General features: G+C 35.9%; 1 protein-coding gene across 1 annotated transcript; it reads left to right on the top strand.

The window, feature by feature from the left end:
- Positions 1 to 636: 636 nt before the first annotated feature.
- Positions 637 to 13,881, top strand: LOC145694999 (uncharacterized). Its single transcript, XM_081771825.1, has 3 exons — positions 637 to 792; positions 9,063 to 9,458; positions 13,654 to 13,881. The coding sequence occupies exons 1-2, from the start codon at positions 781 to 783 to the stop codon at positions 9,405 to 9,407; spliced, it is 357 nt and encodes a 118-aa protein (XP_081627951.1). The 5' UTR covers positions 637 to 780; the 3' UTR covers positions 9,408 to 9,458; positions 13,654 to 13,881.
- Positions 13,882 to 22,372: the final 8,491 nt, after the last annotated feature.

Genomic DNA, 22,372 nt, shown 5'->3' with positions numbered 1-22,372 from the left:
ATGTCTTTGTATGTAGGTCAAACGAAGAGTTTTTCGAAATCACACGCATATGATGAATCTTCTTCCTCACCTGTTCTAATATAAGTGTAATACACGTATGGAAGGAGATATATGTGTGTGTAATACATATGAGAAATCATGTGTGTTGAAAGAGAGAGAGAGAGTTTTACTATTTGGGGGGCGATCTCATGGCGGTCACTTCTTTTAGAGAAACCAGAAGTGTAAAAAGGAAAGAAAAAAGCGTGCGTGGACTTCTTGACTTAGAAACAAGTTCGGCACCGCGGAAGCGGCTGACTATAAGAAATAATCTCCTCAGCTAAGTTCAGCGATTGTTTTCCTTTTCTTTCCTTTTATGATGGACGATGAATTTTAAAAGTGGCTTATATGACAGCAGGCATTGCCACAAGGAAATAACAAACACACACACAGACATACAGATGGAAATAGTCCACGGTTTGGCAGATCACAGAATTGGTAGTGTGAAGGGTTTTGGAGATACGTACGACTCGTGTAAATTTCTCTCTGTTCCCGCCCCTTCTCCCTCGCCTATTTTAGAATATCTGATAGGTGTGGTCAACGCTTAAAAAGCGAAAGTGACCCCCCTTTCCTCCCCTTCCCTTGTATAACAGGGAAGCATACTCGTATAGACACTCTCGTATGCGGTAGATATATAAATGTGCGTAAGTTGTCAATTGCAGATCAGTGTTAACGATTCATTTCTCAGGAATAATCCAGTTTCTCTGCAGTAGCAAACACCTCCGTAGAACGCATACATTCATCATGAAGGTTTTGGTGAGTGACTGATTAACTAGTTCTATATATGCGTGATTCACGTGCAGAAGATTGAACATACACAAGAGAAGAAGGAGTATGGTTAAATAAGAGAAGGGATGGGGCGATATTTTTGTACAATATTTCGTGCGTGTAGAGATCACTGTGGGAGAATAAAAGATTCTGAAACGAAAATTTTCTGCAAATCAACAGTTTGTATAGATGGCATCTTACAAAGTGTTTTGACCTTGGAAATACCAGCTTCGATTTCTGTGATCGCAAATCAAACCAATCTAAAGCAACATCATAGTGTAAATTCTGTATTTTGAAAGGTATAAACGTGTTGTAAGACTTCTTCAGTTGTTGAACAATAGAACGGTCTCTCTTGCTTGGTTTCAGCCCAATCGAACCAATTCACTATTCAAGGTCTTTCTTAACGCAGGGACCCGATTGTCACTTGCATCGGGGCTCCACAAACAGAAGTAACGATCATGCCACTAGCAAAAAGTGTTCAGGCACGGATAAATTTCTAAATGAGCTTTTCATACTAATTTCAAGATTCTAAATGAACCTGTCATAGTAATTTCAGGATTCTAAATGAGCTTTTCATAGTAATTTCAGGATTCTAAATTAGCCTTTCATAGTAATTTTAAGATTCTAAATAAGCTTTACATAGTAATTTCAAGATTCTTAATGAGCTTGTCAAAGTAATTTCAGGATTCTAAATGAGCTTTTCATAGTAATTTCAGGATTCTAAATGAGCTTTTCATAGTAATTTCAAGATTCTTAATGAGCTTGTCAAAGTAATTTCAAGATTCTAAATGAGCTTTTGATAGTAATTTCAGGATTCTAAATGAGCTTTTCATAGTAATTTCAGGTCGCTGAATATAATCGAACTAATATATGTCAGCAAACTGCAATCCTTTTTTCTCTCTCTTTTTTCTCTCCTCGGATTTTTTTTCTGTGTAAATCATCCTGGAGGAAACTTATTATTTGCACTCCACCACCACTACATGAAGTAAAAACGCTCGTACTATCCTGTTCCGCCAATTTCTTGATACTAATTAATAAAATTTTCATTTAATGAGCATACGATCCAAACGCCAAATAAAATTTCGAGCAATATGGTAAATACGTTCCCAGACTGATAATCCCAAATAATATCTAAATTTGTTTTTTGTAATTCGTGAACAAACATGGAATGGCTATTTAAATAATAATAATAATAATAATAATAATAATAATAATAATAATAATAATAATAATAATAATAATAATAATAATAATAATAATAATAATAATAATAATAAATACCTGGGCATATTGTTGTTCTGCAGTAGATTCGTGTTCGATTCTGGGTGGGATATATGAGTTTATATCTGTTCCAGAACTTATGTTAAACTTGTGTGTTTGTGTGCGTGTGTGTGTATTCTAGTGTGTGCCTCTGTACTGACATGAAAGGTGAAACTTTAAACAAATATGTTAACTTAGTTTCTAGCTATTTAAAGCAACCTTTGACAGCAATAGGTAACTTTTGACAGATTAAAACGACAGGGCAAGATCAACATATAACGATATAGGAAACTTTTAGAAGAAGAAAACTTACTCAGTTTTTTTTTTTATTATTTTATTTTATTTATGCTTGACATTATTCCAATAACTACAACTTAAATACTTGATAGGTAAAAAGTTATAGATCAATGATTCAAATAAACTTAAGTAAAAACTTTGACTTCGGTTGATTTTAGCGTCCTTTTCAGCAGCGAAAGTATACGAGACGTGGACTTATGATTAACGTGGAATCCGAATCAAATGGGCTCCCGCCAGGAATAGAACCCGTGTCTAACACGCCAAAGGCGCGTACGCTAACCGCTTAGCCACGGAGGAGCTCTAGTAAAATCTTTGAAGTAATCATATGTAACAGCAAAATAATCTTTAGTTAAGATATTACGGATAAGATCACAGTGGTTAATGAATTCCTCAGTAGAACATTATGATACATTTTGCATAAATAAAGTTAAGTTCTCAAAATGTTTTGATACGTTAAAACCGGAATGGACAACATATGTGATGTCACTTTAGGGTGATACAAATATCAACTACTTTCTTTTGGAAACGGTAATCAGAAACTAAATAGGCTTCAGTTACCGGTGCGCACCTACAATTTCATCAAAGAAGGGATGCGGTTCCAGCTTCCAAGTCCATATCGTTATGAAATTATTGTATACATATGTTGATATGAAAAGTAATTTTTTCATAGTATCTTCTCAAGGAGAGACTGAAACCTCCTGATGGACCTACTGATACAATCGTATTCTCTCTTCTCTCGTAAACGTTTCACAATGCCAACTAAAGAAGGTAGTTGATGGTCATTAGTAAAGAAAACTGTTATTAAACCAAAGAAATACTCCTCCTCACTGTTCTTAAGGCCAGCTTGTGTACTTTTAGTGCATATGGTCTTGAACCCGAGGTTTGTGAACGAAGCACTTCGTTTCTAGTTGGTGGTTTTTATTTTCTTCTCCGTAAAAGAACATAAAATTTCCAGTTTGCAGTGCTTCCTTTCCTTCCCATCTAATTTCCCCTACTCCTATCAACTTCACCTTAAATCTTTGGAACATACTCGTTACGAGTTTTAATGCGACTGCCCTAAAAAATTTCTTATCTTTCTCTTTCCTAATTTCACGTACGTTTGACTTTGCTCAGGTCGTGCCAAGGTATCAGTCCTGGTCTGGGTTTTCTATGAATGTTTCTGAAGAAATATAGTTTTTGTTGTTGTTTTACAGGATTTACCCTATTCCTACCAACTTCATCATAAATTTTTGGAACATACTCATTACGAGTTTTAATGCAACTGCCCTATAAAATTTCTTATTTTTCCCGTTTCTAATCTCACGTACGTTTGACTTTGCTCAGGTCGTGCCAAGGTATCAGTTCTGGTTCGGGTTTTTTATGAATGTTTCTGAAGAAGTACCGTTTTTACAGGATGACGTTGTTAACCTCACGCCAACCCCTAAGCTGGAGGACCACCTCTTATCGTCTCTCCGCGACTGCTTATTCCACATGTTCGCAGCTAACCTCTATATCTAGAAGCCTTCTTCTCGATTCGCAACCTAAGAACGCGCCATACCGCGGTGACAGGAACCCAGGTTACATGGATTTGATATAGGCTAAAGATTTCAATATGATAAAGGAAAATGACATCAGTATAGCGATTATAAAATACAATGTACATCATCTGTGTCAAAGTTTTTTACTCTGATGAATAGGTAGGAAAAGATGCTTACTTGCAAGAACATGTATCAAAATAGTATAATCCTATTGCCTGCAGATCGTAACAACCCATCCTAGTTTTTTTCTACTGGCTAAGTGGCTTCACTAACTATATTAGATAAATGAATTACTTTAGTATCTTTAATTTTTTCCTTTCTTTGTTTTCATCACACTGATATCATTAGCCTATATCAAGGAATTTGTTTGATACTCAAGGAAGGAGAGCATCGAAGCCTAACCTAAATAAATTATTCTCCTGAAATTAGTGGTACGGATATATATATATATATATATATATATATATATATATATATATATATATATATATATATATATATATATATATATATATATATATATATATATATATATATGTGTGTGTGTGTGTGTGTGTGTGTGTGTGTGTGTGTGTGTGTGTGTTTTGGGGGGAGGTGTAGACAAGATTTTCGACAAATATAAGTCGACAAGTATTTCACGTTTTTGATTAGTATATAACTATGCTATTGATTATATATAAATCTCAGGCAGGCAGTTGCTTCTGCTTCCCCTAAATGATTCCCCGCCCTTTGATTACTACTGGTGGGGGAAAGCAGGCCCGTATCGACGGGAGGTTTAGGGGGGCCGGGAACTGCTAAATTTTTACTGGCCCCCTAAAATTTTCACGGTAGGCTTGCAAATGAACTATAATATGGTGATGAACTATATATGGTTGGATCGGGCCTCCCCTAACTTCTACCCCCCTCTATATTTTGGGGCGGGCTACGGGCCTGGAGGCTGTATATTTATATGTGCCCAGCACTTGCATTTTCGTACCATTTTCTTTAGTTTGTATACAGCATGTTATGACTTTTCTTTGCAAAACCATAGTTGGAGATAATTCTAATCAAATTCTATTATATATTAGCTTAAAATTGGAAAGAATAAACCTTGACAAATAGAAAATTAAAACTCTTAGTACTTAGGCTAATAATAATTTGGACGTTAAATGTGAATGTTAATTTTGCCATTACAACATTTTGAATCTTATTGCTTTATTAAGAAATATGTGGAAAGATAAGAGAAAACGATTCAAAATCCATGTTTTATAAAAACAAGTTATCAGGAATCAACTCGAAACTTAAAATTTCACTATAATATCCTTAAGGAGGCAATGATTCTCTTGAAGAAGACTGGAGAGAACTCATGTTTTCTTTCGGTGATGCTCTTTTGCAAGAGTTTCACCTTATGTCTCTTCAGAATTAATTTTTTTTGTTGCTGTTTGAAAAAAAATCTTTTAATAATTCTCTCTTAAATGTACAAATTTTAAGAAAATGTATTGCACAGTTTGTTCTGTCATCTAATGAACAGTTCCTTAATATAAGAAAATTTCAATTTTACCCATCTAAGAAAACCAGGTAATCCAATTAAGTTTACAAGCTAAAGAAAGTTTTATATGAATACAGTGATATAGTCGGGAAAAAGTATTTACCAAAGCACCTACAATAACACGGCTCAGGAGACAATTTGTTATTGAACTGCAGCATACTTAAGATTTCGTTTCATTTTAAAACTATACCTCGATTGTAATTTAACAATTATTTAGCGACAGAGCAGTTAGCAAAAAGTGATTGTAATTTTACTGGACAATATTAGATTGTAAAAGCCTGGAATGATTTCATACTGGAATCAATGGCAATAGGGAAAGGAAAGGAAGTCAGTGATAATAACTACATTTAAGTGTAATATTTTTCAGTCCTGGGTGTATTTATGTATGGAACCTTTGTGTATTTGAAATATGTCTTTCATTTAAAAAGTCTGTGAAAAGTTAAAAATAAGTAGCTAAGTTGTAATACAATGAAATTTTATTTAGAATGTTAAGGTAAACTATATACAGTAAATATTCTTTGTTAGACAGTTATGCTTTGTGGGAATTAATTACATCGATGCACTGAGAGAGAGAGAGAAGAAAGCTAACAGTTTAAGTCTAGAAAATCCGAAGAGGCGATTTTTAACGGGTATTACGCACAATATCTTCTATACCAGTCTATATAGAGATTTGTTGATTAGTCAGGATCAACCATGTATGCCCTCCTGCCCTCCGTCGGCAAGTTGTATACGAACACTACAGAGTCCATCCTTGTGTACGATCTTAAGTTTTCTTTTGGCCTTAAATAAATATATAGAGGAAAAAATAAAGTATGTAGCAGCATAAAAAAAAAAGAAAAAGAAATCTGAATGGAATATATGTATAAGGATAAGGGGTAAATATACAAGATCTCAGCTGACCTGACTCCAAGCGCGCAACCGATTTTTTGGGGGGGAGGGATAAAAGTTTTTTTGGAGGGGGTCAAATACCACAAGCTACATCTGCGTAAAATTGAACGGATATTATTCTGCACCCGAAAAGACGATAAGTAATTGTAAAATACTTTCAACTATATTTTCAGAAAAAAAATAATTGAACCAGATTTTTTTATATATAAGAGAAGAGTACAGTATATATAAGAGAGAGTTGAAGTGAAGATCAAATTTTCAAGCTATATGAATCATTTCCTTGTTAAATAAGTACAGTTTTATTGAGAAAGTGTACAAATGTATTGAGTTAGGAAGTTTTTGTGGGGGGTCCAGACCCGCAGGTCCGTATCCACGAGGGGTTTTGGAGGGGCCGGGCTCCATAAATGTTTGCTGGCCTCCCTAAAATTTTCACGGTAGCCTTGAAAATGAACTATAATATGGTGATGAACTATAATATGATTGGGTCGGCTTCCTCCTAACTTCTACCGCCCCCCCCCCCTACATTTTTGGGCTGGTTACCGGTCTGCAGACCCGGTAAACTCCTCCTTGTGGATGCGACCTATGCCTGACACTAGTCCTTCCAACGCAGTAGAGAAAATCTGTAGCACTATACAGTTTGCAGTAAACAGTTTGCACTATACAGTATGACAGGAGCGCCAGAAAAGCATATTACAGCCGAAATCAACGAATTGTCCTTCTAAAAATATCCTCGATTTTTCTCTCCATTTACAATCCAAAGTGTGAAAGTTTCCATTGCAGCAATTCCAGATAAGCTTCAAACACACTCTGATTGCTGGTTGCTAAATTCTTAAAGATAAAAAAAAAAAAAAAGATACACTACATGTAAACACAAGGACATGGTCTTCTGTAAATTCTATGAATTATTATATCCAAATGAGGGTAGTGGACGCGGCATCATAAAACCAGTTGACGACACGCCCATTCAACTCTTTCACTATAACTTTTTTTTTCTCGTTTCTTTCTTTCCTGGTTAAGTGAAGTACAAATCTCTTCCTTCGTCCCGTCTTTTTAAGATGACTTACAGAACTGTAGCCTTTGGGTCTGCCCTAATTTGTGTTTTATCTAAAGTAGACCACAGACCACAGTAGATTACGGCTACTTATGACCAATCACCTGAAGTTATAAGACCACCTATAATAAACACAATGGAAACAAGAAAACAAGAAAAAGATTTCACTTTCACTTGACTGCAGGGTATAAAATCGATGCCCGTTCGCGTTATATCTTCCGGTTAGAACAGAACAATACAGGGCAGTGTCAAAACAAAAAAATAAACAGAAAACAAGATTACTGATGTTATCTGTTTCCTTAAGATACACAGTTATCTCTGAATGAAACATGGAAATTGACAAATTAAGATTTCTCTTTTAGGAAATGTCATTAGATTCAAATAAATAGCTGAAATTAATGTTACGCAATATAAACTGATCATTAAATTCAGATTTAAATTATTTATGTTCTGAGTAGAACACAACAGCCTTACATCCAATTAAATTATCATTAAGATAACTAGCTGTCTCCATCCTACGTCTTCGTCTTGTCTGATTTATCTGGTTAGGGTACGGTGGCTCAGTGATAGAGTAGTTACCTCTAATGCATGAGGTCCCTCATTCGATCCCCGGTCAAGTAAGTTTGTGGTGGACCACATCGTGCCCGTGGGTTTGCTCTTCCGTTCAGCGACGTAAATACGCTAGTAACCGCCCGAGGCATGAACTCGCCTTAGCGGTGCCCTGACCAACCAAACCAAAACTCTTCCCCAAATACTTGCCGAATTTTGCGCCCTTGCAATCCAGCGCCCGGGGCAAAAGCCCTGTTTGCCCCTAGTTACGCCACTGCTCCCGTTTCCTCCCACATTCTCATTCTACGAATTCTTCCCTCATCATTCACTTGTTTTCATCATCCGTCTCCCTTATCGTAAATGCCATAATCGTAGAACGTTAAACTCAAAAAAAAAAAAACATTTCATTTTTACATTTTGCCTGCACACTAGCGGCATCTATTGACGTCAGATAGGAGAAAACATAGCCAGTGACATCTATTTAGCCTGACTATGTACTGTTAGGAATTAACTTGACAGACTGGGGGCGCGTTGCATTTATAATAGGGATTAAGAACATCTAAATAATATTTTCGCCTAGATGGTTATGCAACCAGAAATTCTTTAAAGTTTTAAAGTTTACATAATTATTAGCTTTACTCACTGTCTGAATTTTGTGTCTCGTACGTGAAGTTTATTACTTCTTTTCTCTTTTTAATTATATAGCAGGAAACGGAAAGCTAGTAATATGTGTGTTACACACTCTTAGTAAAAGAATGCTGCTTATGATTGAAGTATTTATCTGAGAATAAGATGATGTGAGCGTAGGCTAGTATTACCGCCGATAATAGCCGGGTTACTCTTTGGGAATTCGGCTTCGGATCGCATTGGTGCATTTCAACGTGAGTTCAAAAAAAAATTCAGTTTAACGTCCTACGATTATGCCCTTTAGGCTAAGAGAGACGACTGATTAAGGCAAGTGAATGATGGTGAAAAAATTGGTATAATGAGAATGTGGGAGAAAACGGGAGTACCTGCGAAAACTCACGGACACGATGTTGTGCACCACAAACTTACTGGGCCGGGGATAGTTCGACTCTCAATAGAGAATATATGTAATTAATAGCATATTTGCACTTTATATACATAATTTCCTTTAATTTGATATTTTGGTTTCTTTCATTTCCAGGCTTTTGTTGTGTTGTCCTTGGCCCTCTGTGCTGCTCAGGAAACTAAGAACAAGAGAGGAGCCTTAGGTCTCGGCTATGGCCTTGGCTACGGGTATGGAGGCTACGGTTTGGGTCTCGCTGCTCCTGCCATCGCTGCTCCAGCCATTGCCGCTCCATTGGCTGCCCACGCTGTAGCTGCTCCAATTGCTGCCCCAGCCATCGCAGCTCCCTTGGCAGCTCACGCCATTGCAGCTCCTGCCATCGCTGCACCAGCTCTTGCCGCTCCAGCTCTTGGTTATGGATTGGGTTACCATGGTCTCGGCTATGGTCTTGGCTACGGTCTTGGACATGCCTATTATGGCTAAGCCTAATTTCTAATCCATTTCATCTTATTCATCGTTCATTCTATTTCAAAGGTAAGTTAGTAAGAATGCATATTTTGGTTTTTGTTGCTCGTTAAAGTGGAAATAGCTATTAAATTGGCTCGAATTAAGAGGTTAAGATATTTCGAAATTCACGTTGCAACGATTTGATGATTCCTGATAAAATAGATACAAACTAGAGTTCATGAGATTTAAATTGTTCCATTGACTTTATATACTAAAGTTCGCAAGATTTAATTTGTTCTTTTGGGTTCACTTACTAAAGTTCGGGAGATTTAATTTGCTCTATTGAGTTTATTTATTTGAATTCCGAGATTTAATTGTTCTATTAGCTTCATTTATTAGATATTTTTTTTTGTGTGTGTGGGGTTTCGCTTGTACTCTTGCTGCACCACAAACAGAGCTGTCAGCTACATAACAATAACATGCAACGAGTTACAAACAGTTTGACTTCTGAAAATCATCAGCACAAACATCATTTAGTCATTGACTGTTTTTCAAGCTTTCGTTAAGAGCTCCCTCGTGGCTAAGCGGTTAGCTTACGCGCCTTTGGCGTGGGAGACCCGGGTTCGATTCCCGGCGGGAGCTCATGTGGTTCGGACTCCACGTTAATCAGCTCTCATATAGCCTCGCTGCTGAAAGGGGCGCTAAACTAAAAAGTCAATCAAGCTTTCGTTAAATTAATTTCACTACTATACATCTAAGTTTGAGAGACGTATGAGGCGTTAAAGAAAAAGGAATACGGTACAGTCATCGACGAAATAAAGGAACATATTTTCCACACAGACTGTATATAAAATATATATTTTTCTTTGTCTCAGACTGCACAAGATATTTTCCATATTAAAACCCAAGTGAGTTATTCAATATTCCATAGCTGTCTTCGGGATATTTTTACATAACGTCTCTATCGCAAAATTCTGAACTACTGATTACTAGCTATTTCTACTTTTCTAAAATTTGCTGTGTTCCCGCATCTGAAGTTTTACTATTTACCTCAAACTGCATTTTCTGGTATTTTACGATACCTCTTGTTCATTAACATAAACTCTATTTTTCTAAAAGTATTTCTCTAAAGCCTAATAACTGTTCACTTCACCCAGCAGTAACTTGCATATTTACATAGAACCACTAACAATGAACATTCATACCTGGCAGCAGCGTATTTCTACAGCCCTCTCTACTCTTTGCACTTTACATAGCCTTACAGACTATATAGACTCTCTATCATACACTAATTCATATTCAGTAGTTGATTCAATTTATTTATTGTTGATTCCAAAATAAGTCTTTTTTTGAATTTCTCTAGATTTTCAAGGACGATGTAACATTCCATGTAGGGTCCATATTCTTAATTTTGAAGTGTAGAATATTTTTTTCTGTCTTTTTCCTCTGGATTTTTAGAAATTTCGTGAATATTACAAAGTAATAATTTTTATTTTTATTTAGAAACAAACTTCCGCTAGATTCTACTGTAAACACATTTTAAACTGTTGCTCGGATTTGTACTTATTTTTGCTTTAAAGAAGTTTAATATAGGTTGTTTATGTAACAAAGAATAGTGATATAGAATTATTTATTTTACGCTATACTACTGATTGCCTAATAAAGACAAGAGTATACATATTCTAAAATGCCCAATGAAAACATAAATAAAGAAAATAATATAAATTCTCAGAAAATTTATTATCGCTAAAATTTGCTATAAGCAGTATTTTAGGTTCTTATGCAATGAATTTAAGCATTTTCTTTTACTTATAGTTTTGCATCCGAAATATGTACATATTGCCGGAAGAAGAAAAGCCTAATAACAAAATGTTATTGTTTATATAATTAAGACTTGAAAAATTAAAAGTAAAACGCGGGTTACTTAATAGATTATATAGAAAATAAGTAAACACAAGAAATTTAAATTTTAAAATTTATGAATGACATTCTAAATATAATGCTAATTAAATCATATACTGTTCCTTTAATTTTAAATTTAGGAAGAAATTCCTTGTACTCAATGTTCTTTAATAACAATAGGTTATTTCCAATCGACCTACTTTCGATGTCACAGTACGCTATTCCACTCGAACATTGGGGTCCCTGGTTCGATCCTAGACCAACTAAGTTTGTGGTGGACAACACTGTTTCCGTGGGTTTTCTCGGGGTACTCCCGTTTCCTCCCACTTTTTCATTCCACCAAACTATTCCATCATTATTCACTTTCTTTAATCATCCGTCTCCCTTAGCCTAAAGGGAATAAACGTGGGACGATAAACTGAAAAAGAGTTTATTTTTATTTAATTTTCGAACCAGGTACATGGAGCATCAGTAAGAATCAAGAGGCTGGGAAGAGTTTTGAAAGAAGATAGACAATTCAGATGCACAATATGTCACTTGGAAAGTGATTCATATAAATGTTAGGTATTTGACAGAATTGTACAAATCGCGTGAGAATACATCCCAAATATATTAACCTGATAATATGAGGCTTTAAGAATACTTCTTTAAAATATAGGAATAATTAAATTTATAAAAATAAGTTACTTTTTTTTTCAGTTTAAAGACTCAATTAGTAGCCGTTGTGAGTAGTTTATACTAACGCCATCTCCACGAGAATTCTATAAAATATTTTGAGCTTGTATATCACTGCTAAAACTGCGTTGTTCGTCTAGGATATCTGTGGCAAGAAATTAGAATGAAATGAAATGTAATTTCTAGATTAACGTCCCATGATTATAAACCTTTAAGCTAAAAGAGACTGATTTGATTAATGAAAATGAATAAGAGCTGTACATGGAAGAATTGATGGGTATGATAATGTGCGAGAAAAAGAAGGAGACTCCAAAAGAACCACAAACTCACATGGACTGGGATCGAATCAGGGAACCTTTGCACCAGTGATGAGCGCTCTACCATTGAACCACCGTGACCCTCGTATCTGTGATAAATGTTAAGAAGTGTACAAGTAAATGAGTCTATGAGTGGAGTATCTAAAAAGATCAACTCGGCTATATCGAAGTTCTTTCCTTCCCAATACTGCTTCGATAATAATGTAAAGATGCTCTTTTTGTTGTATCTACCGAGAAGTATATAGTGAAGTTACACAATATCTAGTTTGATTAGGATTAGGATCAGAAATTAGATTTCTGCGCTTTCGGGATCTAAGGCCATGTTAATCCGTCACGTACGACGGATGACGTCCCTCGGTGATCACACTGCCCGGCGAATTGGAGAGGAAGAAAGGATGGAGAATGAAAGAAGTGGGCTGGGACTATTATGTTACGCACTTTCCTAGCATTTTCCTGGTGTGAATGGGGAAAACCCAGGAAAACCTTACTCAGAATGACAGACCTGAAAATGCTTTTATACCTTTTTGACCGAGTGTCCCTACCGGGAATTGAACCCAAAACCGTTCGCACCGAAGGCAGGAGCATTAGCGACTACGTACGCAGGGCCACAATATCCAGTTTGAAACAGTTGCTTTAATATTACCAGATAATTTGAGTCTATTCAAAGGAATTAGTAAGGTTCCAATAAGGTTCTTATTAGACAAAAGATGAAGCGTCTCGTTTTGAAAATAAGTCGTAAAAGTGATATCTCGACTCGGAAAGCATTACTGTCTCTATTGGAACTATATTGTTTCGTCTCGTCAGGTAAATTCCATCTTGCCTTAACTCGTCTCCCTAAATTTCAGTTTGGCTCTTATTGTGCTTCTAGTCTATCTTGAACGTATTTAATAGAGTACACTGTGTCAGAAAAGTCTCCAAAATTTCTCTCTAAAGCTCTAAGACAGTCGTTCTCAATTGGTTGTTGTATGACGTCACAGTTTACTGCTTTCCTTCGCAATAAACTGCATGGAGATAGAAAGTAGCAAATAAGACATCTGACGCTGATACAGGAAGTGGTGATGTTCAAACAGAACATAATGGTTCTGTAGATACACCATTCGTAAATCCATGAATAGTTATGCACTGGCAACACTTGGTTCTTCCATTTTGCTACCTCCCCTTACTTCCTTTGCACTATTAGTTTTTCTCTGTCGTTTCTCCCATCATAAAAGCGTGCTCCTACATCATAGAAAGGCCACCTGGAAATGACTGCTCTAAGGATAAATGTGTAAGCATTTCTCCTAGTTGTAAAATCTTTAAAAAAAGCAATTTTATTCAATTAGAATATATTGCTACATATAACAATATACTTTTTTTTTAATTCTAATTATTGACTTTATTAATTTCAGATCATCTGACGTTACCAGATTGACTCATTGTGCCAAGGACCATCATAATGGATTCTATCTCACAGTTCAGGAAGCAAGAAGTTGATTAATGCTACATCTGTTTAATACCATCTGGTTTTTACCATTCTAAAGCATATCTCACAAATAATATCCTGTGATAAACTCAAAATATCAAGTCCATCACATATTTGAAAATAAAAATTACATTTGTAGTTTTTACACAAAAAAGTAGTAGTTGAATTCTTTCTTGACCATTTTATACCTTATAGCTGTTCTTTTTTCTTTCTTTCTTCAGCACTCGTTTCATGAAACTATTCTAGCAACCCATTTGTTAAATTTAATTTTAATTACCTAAAAGTAACTTCTACTGGAAGGTAATTTAATATATTCATATCAAACAATTTAATTATCTAGTTGAAACACATTGAAATTTCAAGTTTAACGTTCCATTTTTATGCTCTTTAGGCTAAAGGAGACGCATAATTAAGACCTGTGACAAACATCTTGGCATTTCAGCTAAACGAATAAAGCTCTGGCGTGACGTTGCCAACTGGTAAAGGGGTGTAGCTATGGGTAAGCAGACAAACTACAGCGCCATCAGGTGACAGAGGATAGATGTGGATGTGTGCAAAATAAACGTGGCAATACCGCTGGCCTCTCATTTGCTAGCAGCATTTAAAGGGAACTTGGAGCGCCGCCTTCAAATGCCAATATGTTTGTCACGCAGTTTAGTCAAAGTGACGAATGGATAATAAAAATGATGAATTGGTGAAATATGAATGTCAGAGAAAACGAGAGAACCCAAGAAAAACCTTGGGCAGGACTGATTCAGATGACCTGAGACTCACATGGACTCACGTGTCCTGGGATAGAATCATGGACCCTTCACACCAAAAGTGAGAACTCTACAACAGAGCTACCTTACCTTATCCCCAGGAGCATTTAAATAGAGCCAATAACCCTTATTTTAATGATTACATTAAACATTTAGATGATTTAAGATGGAGAAGTGGAATGGATACAGTGTAAGTGTGAACGCATTACGGAGGTTGATGTTGTCGATTTTCCGAAAACCAAAGTTAGAGTGAAGAGCTGATTTCCTCATATTGGTTCACTTCATGAATACAAATTATCACTCTAATTGGTTCGAAACAACATACTACATTGGGGAAAAAAGTATTTTAAATGAAGAAAGAAAATGTTAACTTCTCTTAGTTGTCGAATGAAAATACTGCGTTTGGTAGACTCTCTGCACGTGAAATGCGTTCAAATACACAGTTCACAGTTGGGAGTACCGAAAATGATCATACTAAAGTAAATAAATTCTATAAAGCGGATTTCCCCTCCTATTTTCATTATTTCGAAAACACATATTCTATTGTTTTGAAATAATAAACACTTCTGAGCAGAGTATATACACCTGTTTATTAGAAACTAAATTACAGTGTAACGGTTTCGACAACATAACGTTGTTTTCATCAGACACTACTGATCAGAAGAGTTTATTATTTATTTAGTGAGTTTCAGAGTCGTGATGGATAGAGTTCTATTGTTTTGCTTTCTACTGAACTGTATACTCGAAAACGTTTCTCTAGTGATCATTGCTCAATAGTATGTACGATTCCATACTTGACCGCTCTGTCCTTTTCTTTCTATCAGTGCACATTATCACTATGCAAAATCCAAACTTGACCACTCTGTTCTCATTCTATCAGTGGACACTATCACCCTACAAAATTTTGTCAGGGTTCTTAGAGCGTTGCAAACGTAATATCTAGACATGTCTCTCATTGTCGCTCGCTTTATTCCAATAAATTTGAATATTGATAGGTGGTTTCTAACTTACTTATCATTAACTATAGTCGAAGGAACTGACTAATAAAGTATAAAGTGAAACCAGTTCTATGAAAAATTAAATAAAACAATTTTTCTTCTCTCAAGTAATTCTCTCGGAATTGTCTAATGTTTTTCATGCAATAACATTAATCTACCGTCTTCATATAAGTGAACAAAAGCGATTTAGATATAAAGTCTGAACTTTCTAGAAGTCATTTAGAAGCGATTTCGGATACTCAAAGTCCTCTGAATCTGGACTTTCACCAACAAGTTTCCCGAACAAGAGCTCATAGGTTAGTTAAGCTTCAAACTTGTTCGTATTTCCAGAATCTTGTTTCATAGCGGAATAACAACGGACACTTAATTAGTAAAAATAAAAATGTTTTGTCACACAAAGGACAGCTTAATCCTTTTCTATTGTCCAGAAGTACTAAAAGTGATACAAAGAGCTGCTCTGCATCTTACAGAATTAAAATAAATCTTAAAGATGTTTCTTCAAGACTAGACTGTACCAGAAGAAACCAAAGTGATGGAAATCACCAAAACGCTCACCCTCATAGCAGATTTAGTTTCTAGCGCGCACCCATTTAGTGTTCGGGGCTTCGGGTTCAATTCCTGTTGGGAGAGACTTGAAATGTTAACGCATTCCATCCGAAACTGTAAGTCTATCTCATGGAGCCGCGGTGCTAAAAAGGGACGCTAATATATATAAAAATATCATTTACTCTTTGATTTTTTTTTCAGGAAGTAGTTCAATGAATATCTTAGCAATGTAAGTCTATAATTTACTTTGGCTTTAAACTAAGGACATACTTTTCAACTTTAGGTAAGCAGTAATTCCATATTAACAAGTGGCAGAAACATTTGAATATATCTGTTTACTTTAGCCGGATTATTCCTACATATCCTACTAAGAATCCCGACAAATAATTCAATAAAATATCCAGATAAACTTCCATCCAGGTAAATCTCTAGAGAAGAACCGGTATAACTACTTGCGGAAATCCACTATTTATTTTTTTTTTTAAATATATAAATTCTGTTTATGGGCCCCTTTCGTGCTTGTGACTATTATATCAGGCTGCAAATTTTAGAAAATTACAACTTGCATACCGCATTAAACTTGCAATCTCGACAACTTTATTGTATAACAGCAACTACACTGAAAAAGAAATAAATAAGGGGTTGAACAAACTGTCTTAAAAGTGTTTAAAATGTACCTGAACTTTTGATGTGTCCAATGAGCATGCTGGCAGAAACGAGTTTTAAACAATGTTAGGACACTTGACACATTTATACATTTGTTGTTTGCCTTCTGAAGGTGATATGCATAGATCTAAGAATGGAACACATACTGGTAACAATGACAGAACCCTACTTACTGTCTGTAAAATTAAAATTTCAAAGATAAGAATAAATAAAATATTTGAACAATGTGAAATATTTTTAAAAAATCGTAATAAATAAAAACGTAAAGATAAAAATTAAAAACTAAAAGAAGTACTCTTACAAACATTCACATACTTAATTATTTACATAGAATACGTATCATCGTAGGACTTTGTGGTGGACAAACACCGTGCTCGTGGGTTTTCTCGGGGTCCTCCCCGTTTCATCCCACTTCCTTCATTCCACCATTTCACTCATCTCTCTTCATCACCGTGTCCTTTAGCCTAACAGGCATAAGCTTGGGACGTAAAACTTAAATATTTCATTTATTTTTTTCATTCATATCAAGTATTCGACATGACCTTTTGCTCATATAATCTAACTACGTGTAGTAACAGCAAAAATAATTCTCTCCTGACAGTTATAACTCCATGATATCGAGTAAAGTACCTTTGCTGGTATCACAAACGCCTGGGCAGATGCAACCCAACTTACATATAACACTTCACTCAGGAGAAAACAGTTGGCAAGCTTATGGAGCACTAAGTCAGGCTTTACCTGTGCAGTTATCGTTAGTGATGAGCAAATGCAAGAGGTCTTGGGGTCTTGGGGGCTTGATGAGGGGTCTTGGTCTTGCAAACCCAGTCTTGGTCTTGGTCTTGCACACCCAGTCTTGGTCTTGGTCTTGCTTGCAACAGTCTTTCAAGTCTTGTTTTTAAGAAATTTTATGCTTTCATAGGTAAATTTTACTCTGGATATAAGGGATAATAAATTCTACCATACGAAAATAATAACGGAAATACAATGTATGTTTCTAAATGTAATATAGTTTACCTTCGTGTAAGTATGATGACAGTACACAACATAGGCGATGATTATTATTTTTCAATGGGTGCCCACGCTTCACTACTTACAAGATATAAAACAAAATTTCGTAATCTTTTTTTTTTTTTAAATTTTTAACAGATCCAATACTCCATTGGTTTACAAAATGGGGAGGCTACCCCTGAGACGCATGAAAAAAATCAAGACGTTACAGATTACTGAAATACCATGAATTACAAAATTATTTTTACACTCTAAAGGCGTCATACTTCTCTTTCAACCACGATTAGCTAATCTCTGTATTGAACAAACGTCCAATTAAATATTGAGATTTTGTTTTACTGATTCCAATATGCGCTCTATGGGACAGAAATATGGACATTACGCAAAAACAATGAAAGAAATCGGAGGCTTTCGAAACCTGGGCATGGAGAAAAAAGCAGAGAATTAGCTGGATTGAATAAAAAACGAATGAAAAGGTGTTAGAAATAGTACCAGTAGGGTAAAAAAGAAGAATTTTAGATATAATTAAAACAACTGGTTGGGACATTGACTGAGGAGGAACTGTATTATGAGGAACGTGCTAGAGAGTAAGGTGGAAGGAAAGAGATGGAGGGGACAAAGGACACTGCAGTTGAAGGAAGACATTAAAACAGAAAACTGCTGTCAAATGTGGTCAATCCTTTCGACAACGAGTTCTCGGAAAATACAGGCTCTAGAAAGATGACATTTCCACTGATCGATTGAAAATTTTGCGTAGATTGTCCAGTTCTAATTGAATATTTAAAAAAACATGGCCATTATTTCTTTATTACATTTTTAAGGATACACTGGAAGCGTTGAAATTGAAAAAAACTAAAGCATCATACCCTATGCGTTATACATTACAACACCACCATGTTGTATATAGGGGTTGCATATGTCTCAGGCGTTTGTTTCATGGCCAAATAATAATGAAAAAAGACGGATAACCATTTCTCCAGTCTAACCAGCAAGATGAATCTTTATTTTTGGAGTGTTTTGCCCAATGAACACCATATATAACTGCCATTATAATTAATTGTGTATGTTATGTATGTGCTTATTACATACTGCATGTAAGAAGAAAAGAAAACACTGGTCATGCATGAATTAGAAACTCCAACCGGAAGTAGGCTCAAATCTTGCGAGATATTGAGAAAAAAATAATTGATAAAATCTCCCCTTTATGATAGCCTTGCCGATTTTTTTTTTCAATACGTCTTTCACTTGTGTCTGTAAAGGAACATGTCCAGATGTTGTGAGGAATGAGAAGGATATTTGTGCTCATATGCCAATGATGCGCAGTGTAGAGAATGCAGGTTCAGCTAGTATTTTAGAATAATTTGAGTGAAAATCTCCGTGAGCCTTTGGTGTAAACTCAATTTACACTTTTGACCTATATTAGAAATTCAAAATAACAGCATCAAACTCCAAGTTATTTGAAATAACTGTACAAAATCGCTGTCACTTGTGAATATGAATTATTTATTGCTATATAATGTTATATCGCTCAATCCTCAATGTGCCGTATACCTAAGAAGGCTAAAAGTTATATTGGTAAACACTTATTCAACGTAAAGCATCCAGCCATGAAATCAAGCTTGCGGTCACATGTACTAAGTTTCTGTCAATGTTATGAAAATGTTATTTCGATATTAATTTTATGAGTGCATCTTAAAAATTTCCAACGGATGCTTGAGCCTCGGAGCCATGCCCATGTAGTCGGCACCTATGGTGTATGGAATTACCGATGTTCAATACAACGTTTCTCTTTAGTTTCTGAAATGGAATAAAATATCTAGTTTAACGTCTCACGATTATGCACCGAGGCTAAGGGAGACGGTGATGATGAGAAATGAAGGAAATGGTGGACTGAAGAAAGTCGGGGGAAACAGGAAAATCCCGAGAAAACAGACGCATATTATGTTTGTCCACCAAAAAAAAAAAAAAAAAAAAACTCACATGCAGCAAAATGACACCTGTGTGACTTGAAAACGAGTAATAACCACAAAAATATTAAAAAAAAAAAAAACGCGAACAGCCAATTAAGAAAATGACATGACGTACTGTAGCTATATGCTACAGGGGCAGATCAACTCACATGGATTGTATAAACTACTGGGAACACATTCACTCCAGCGGCGTTTTTACTGAAGCCAAGAAATTCAAGTGAAAGATGCAATGATTTTTCCCCTTACTTTTTACATTCTAAACAAGAATTCAAGTAGCGCCGGTACTTGTGCAAGACTCTTGCACAAGTCTTGGTCTTGGTCTTGCATCGGGATTTCTGTCTTGGTCTTGGTCTTGCATGCAAGACTCTTGCAAAAACTGCAAGACCAAGACTCTTGCGCTCATCACTAATTACCGTACGTAAAATTTCTTTCAATGAGTGAAATATATCAATGGCATTAGAATTCGTTGTGTGTATAATGTATTATTTCACCACATACTGCTTATGAGAAGAAAGAAAAAAAATTGATCATACATGAGTTACAAAATGGTTGCAGTTAACCAAAAATATCAAATCTGGAACAATTGAAGAAAATAAATTATAAACTTTTGTCTCCATTCCGTGACTTAATCCAATTCCCCGCCATTCGAACATCACTTTTCTTACCCAGAGGAGATCTTGCATGCCACACTGAATATGAATTGAAATTGCAATTTAAGCATGTAGAATATTACGGAAGTTGGAGATTCGAAGTTGCATCACCTGGTTAGAAATTCAATACGGTAACCACTTACCTGCGCCAATCATTTACTTGATGTTGCACAAAAATTCTTAGCTAGTTAAAAGAAAAAAACTTTCATGTAAAACTAGTGCAGATACCAGAGGCGGATCCAGGGCGGCGATCGGGGCAATCGCCCTTTCCTCCAGAAGAGGAAACTTTCTTATTTTATATGTAAATAAAAACCATCCCAGAGTTTGGAGCTCTTAAATGTAGCTCTAAGTAGCAGTATTACACCCCCCCCCCCGGTCCAGAAGTCCGTCCTAGATCCGCCCATGTCAGATACTGAGACCTATATGAAAAGATGATCGTTGGTTGAGTTATTCATAATTTCTTTCTTCAACTTAGAAACAGGTTAAATAAACCTTTCTTAATGAGGGAAGTGTCTCAAAACGTTCCTCAAGTTGAGGCTGAGGTTTTGTAGAGCCGAATTTGAATGTGTCACTTAGCTTGGAAATGTCGCGTTTCCACCACCGGTTATGTTCGATCTGCAGGCAACGTCTACTGACTGTTGTACGGCATCGGAGTTTCCATTGCAAAAGACAGTGTTAAAGGTGGACCATGGGAATTGCATCTCACTTCGGAAATGACGCGTACAGAAGTCCTTCCGGAAGCGCCTTCTGGCAGGACAAAAGCTTATACTTTCTATCATTAAATATCATTGCCTTTACAATGAATCGGGCTTTCTAATAGTACCACACATACACCTTCCAAGTGCAAAATTCAGGATTTTCCGAGATTTTTCAAGAAAATCATATTTCGGCAACCATTTAGATTCCCTTTTGAATTTAGATTGAATTTCTTTTTGGTTTTGAAATACAATAGGACGGGCTGGGTTAACCCATCTGGAGACCCGAAACTAAAAAAAAAAAAAAAAAAAAAAAAATGTCCGTGATGACTTGACCTTGTACATTTCTGTGGAAGTACAGTAAGAAAGTTAAGGAAATATGTTTCCTATTTTTGGTAATATTTTATTTTATGATGATGATGATTGTGTCTTCATGATTACTTTTAAAAAGCCAGTTGAAGTTTTGATCAGAGTGGAGGCTCCTGTCTATCTGGAGGCCCGGTTCTATAGTTTCCCCTAAGCTCCCTTTAACCCTGCAATGGGCCAAGGACAGTAAATTCAAGCAACTTGGAAATTTCCTCATAGACTAGAAAGTATATAATAATAGCACGTTTTTCCATCCAAAAGCTATTTTATGACCCCGCATAGTGTAGTTGTTCACGCTCTCGACTTTGGTGCGAACGGTCCCTGTTTCGATACCCAGTGAGCGAATTCGGTTTAAATGTTGTCACAGCTTTTTCAGACCAGCCATCCTGAATGTGGTAGTCCTGAATTTTTCTAATCACACCGGGTAAATGCAGATATGGTACCTAGCATACAGATCCCAGGCCGCTTCCTTTCTTCCCTTCCCACTTCCCCGGGTAGTGAGATTGCTGAGGGATGTCAACCCTCATACATGATGGTCATGGATACCGGTGATACAAAAATTTGTTTTGATGAAACATAACCTAAAAAAACACAGATGAATTGGATTCAATCTTCCTTCTTCTTCTTCTTCTTCTTAAATAAGGCCAGTTCTCACCGAGAAGAAACGTAGAACTAATTTTTTTGGAAATTTCAAACAAAATTTTCCTAATTAAATTTCAGTTGAGAATTATAACCAAATCCTTGGTATACTATAGAAACGAAACCGCATCACGCACAACCACTCTCCGTTCGTTTACCATGAAAATATTATTCGATTGACTGGTGCAGAAGCTTTATACTTTTGCTAATAGATGTCGCACAAAGACATTTTCTTTGCTGGAGCGGTATACCTACTGATAAAATTACTTTTTTTGTTTCGACGAAACAAGTTAGAATAAAATGTTTTACTTAGGAAACCTTTGCATTACTACTAAAATAGTTAAAA

The sequence above is a fragment of the Thermobia domestica genome, chromosome 9 (genome assembly GCF_964235325.1).
Source record: "Thermobia domestica chromosome 9, izTheDome1.hap1.1, whole genome shotgun sequence".
Taxonomy (NCBI): Eukaryota; Metazoa; Arthropoda; class Insecta; order Zygentoma; family Lepismatidae; genus Thermobia; species Thermobia domestica.
Note: the sequence above shows the minus strand (reverse complement) of the source record. Positions and strands in the feature narration are given on the sequence as shown.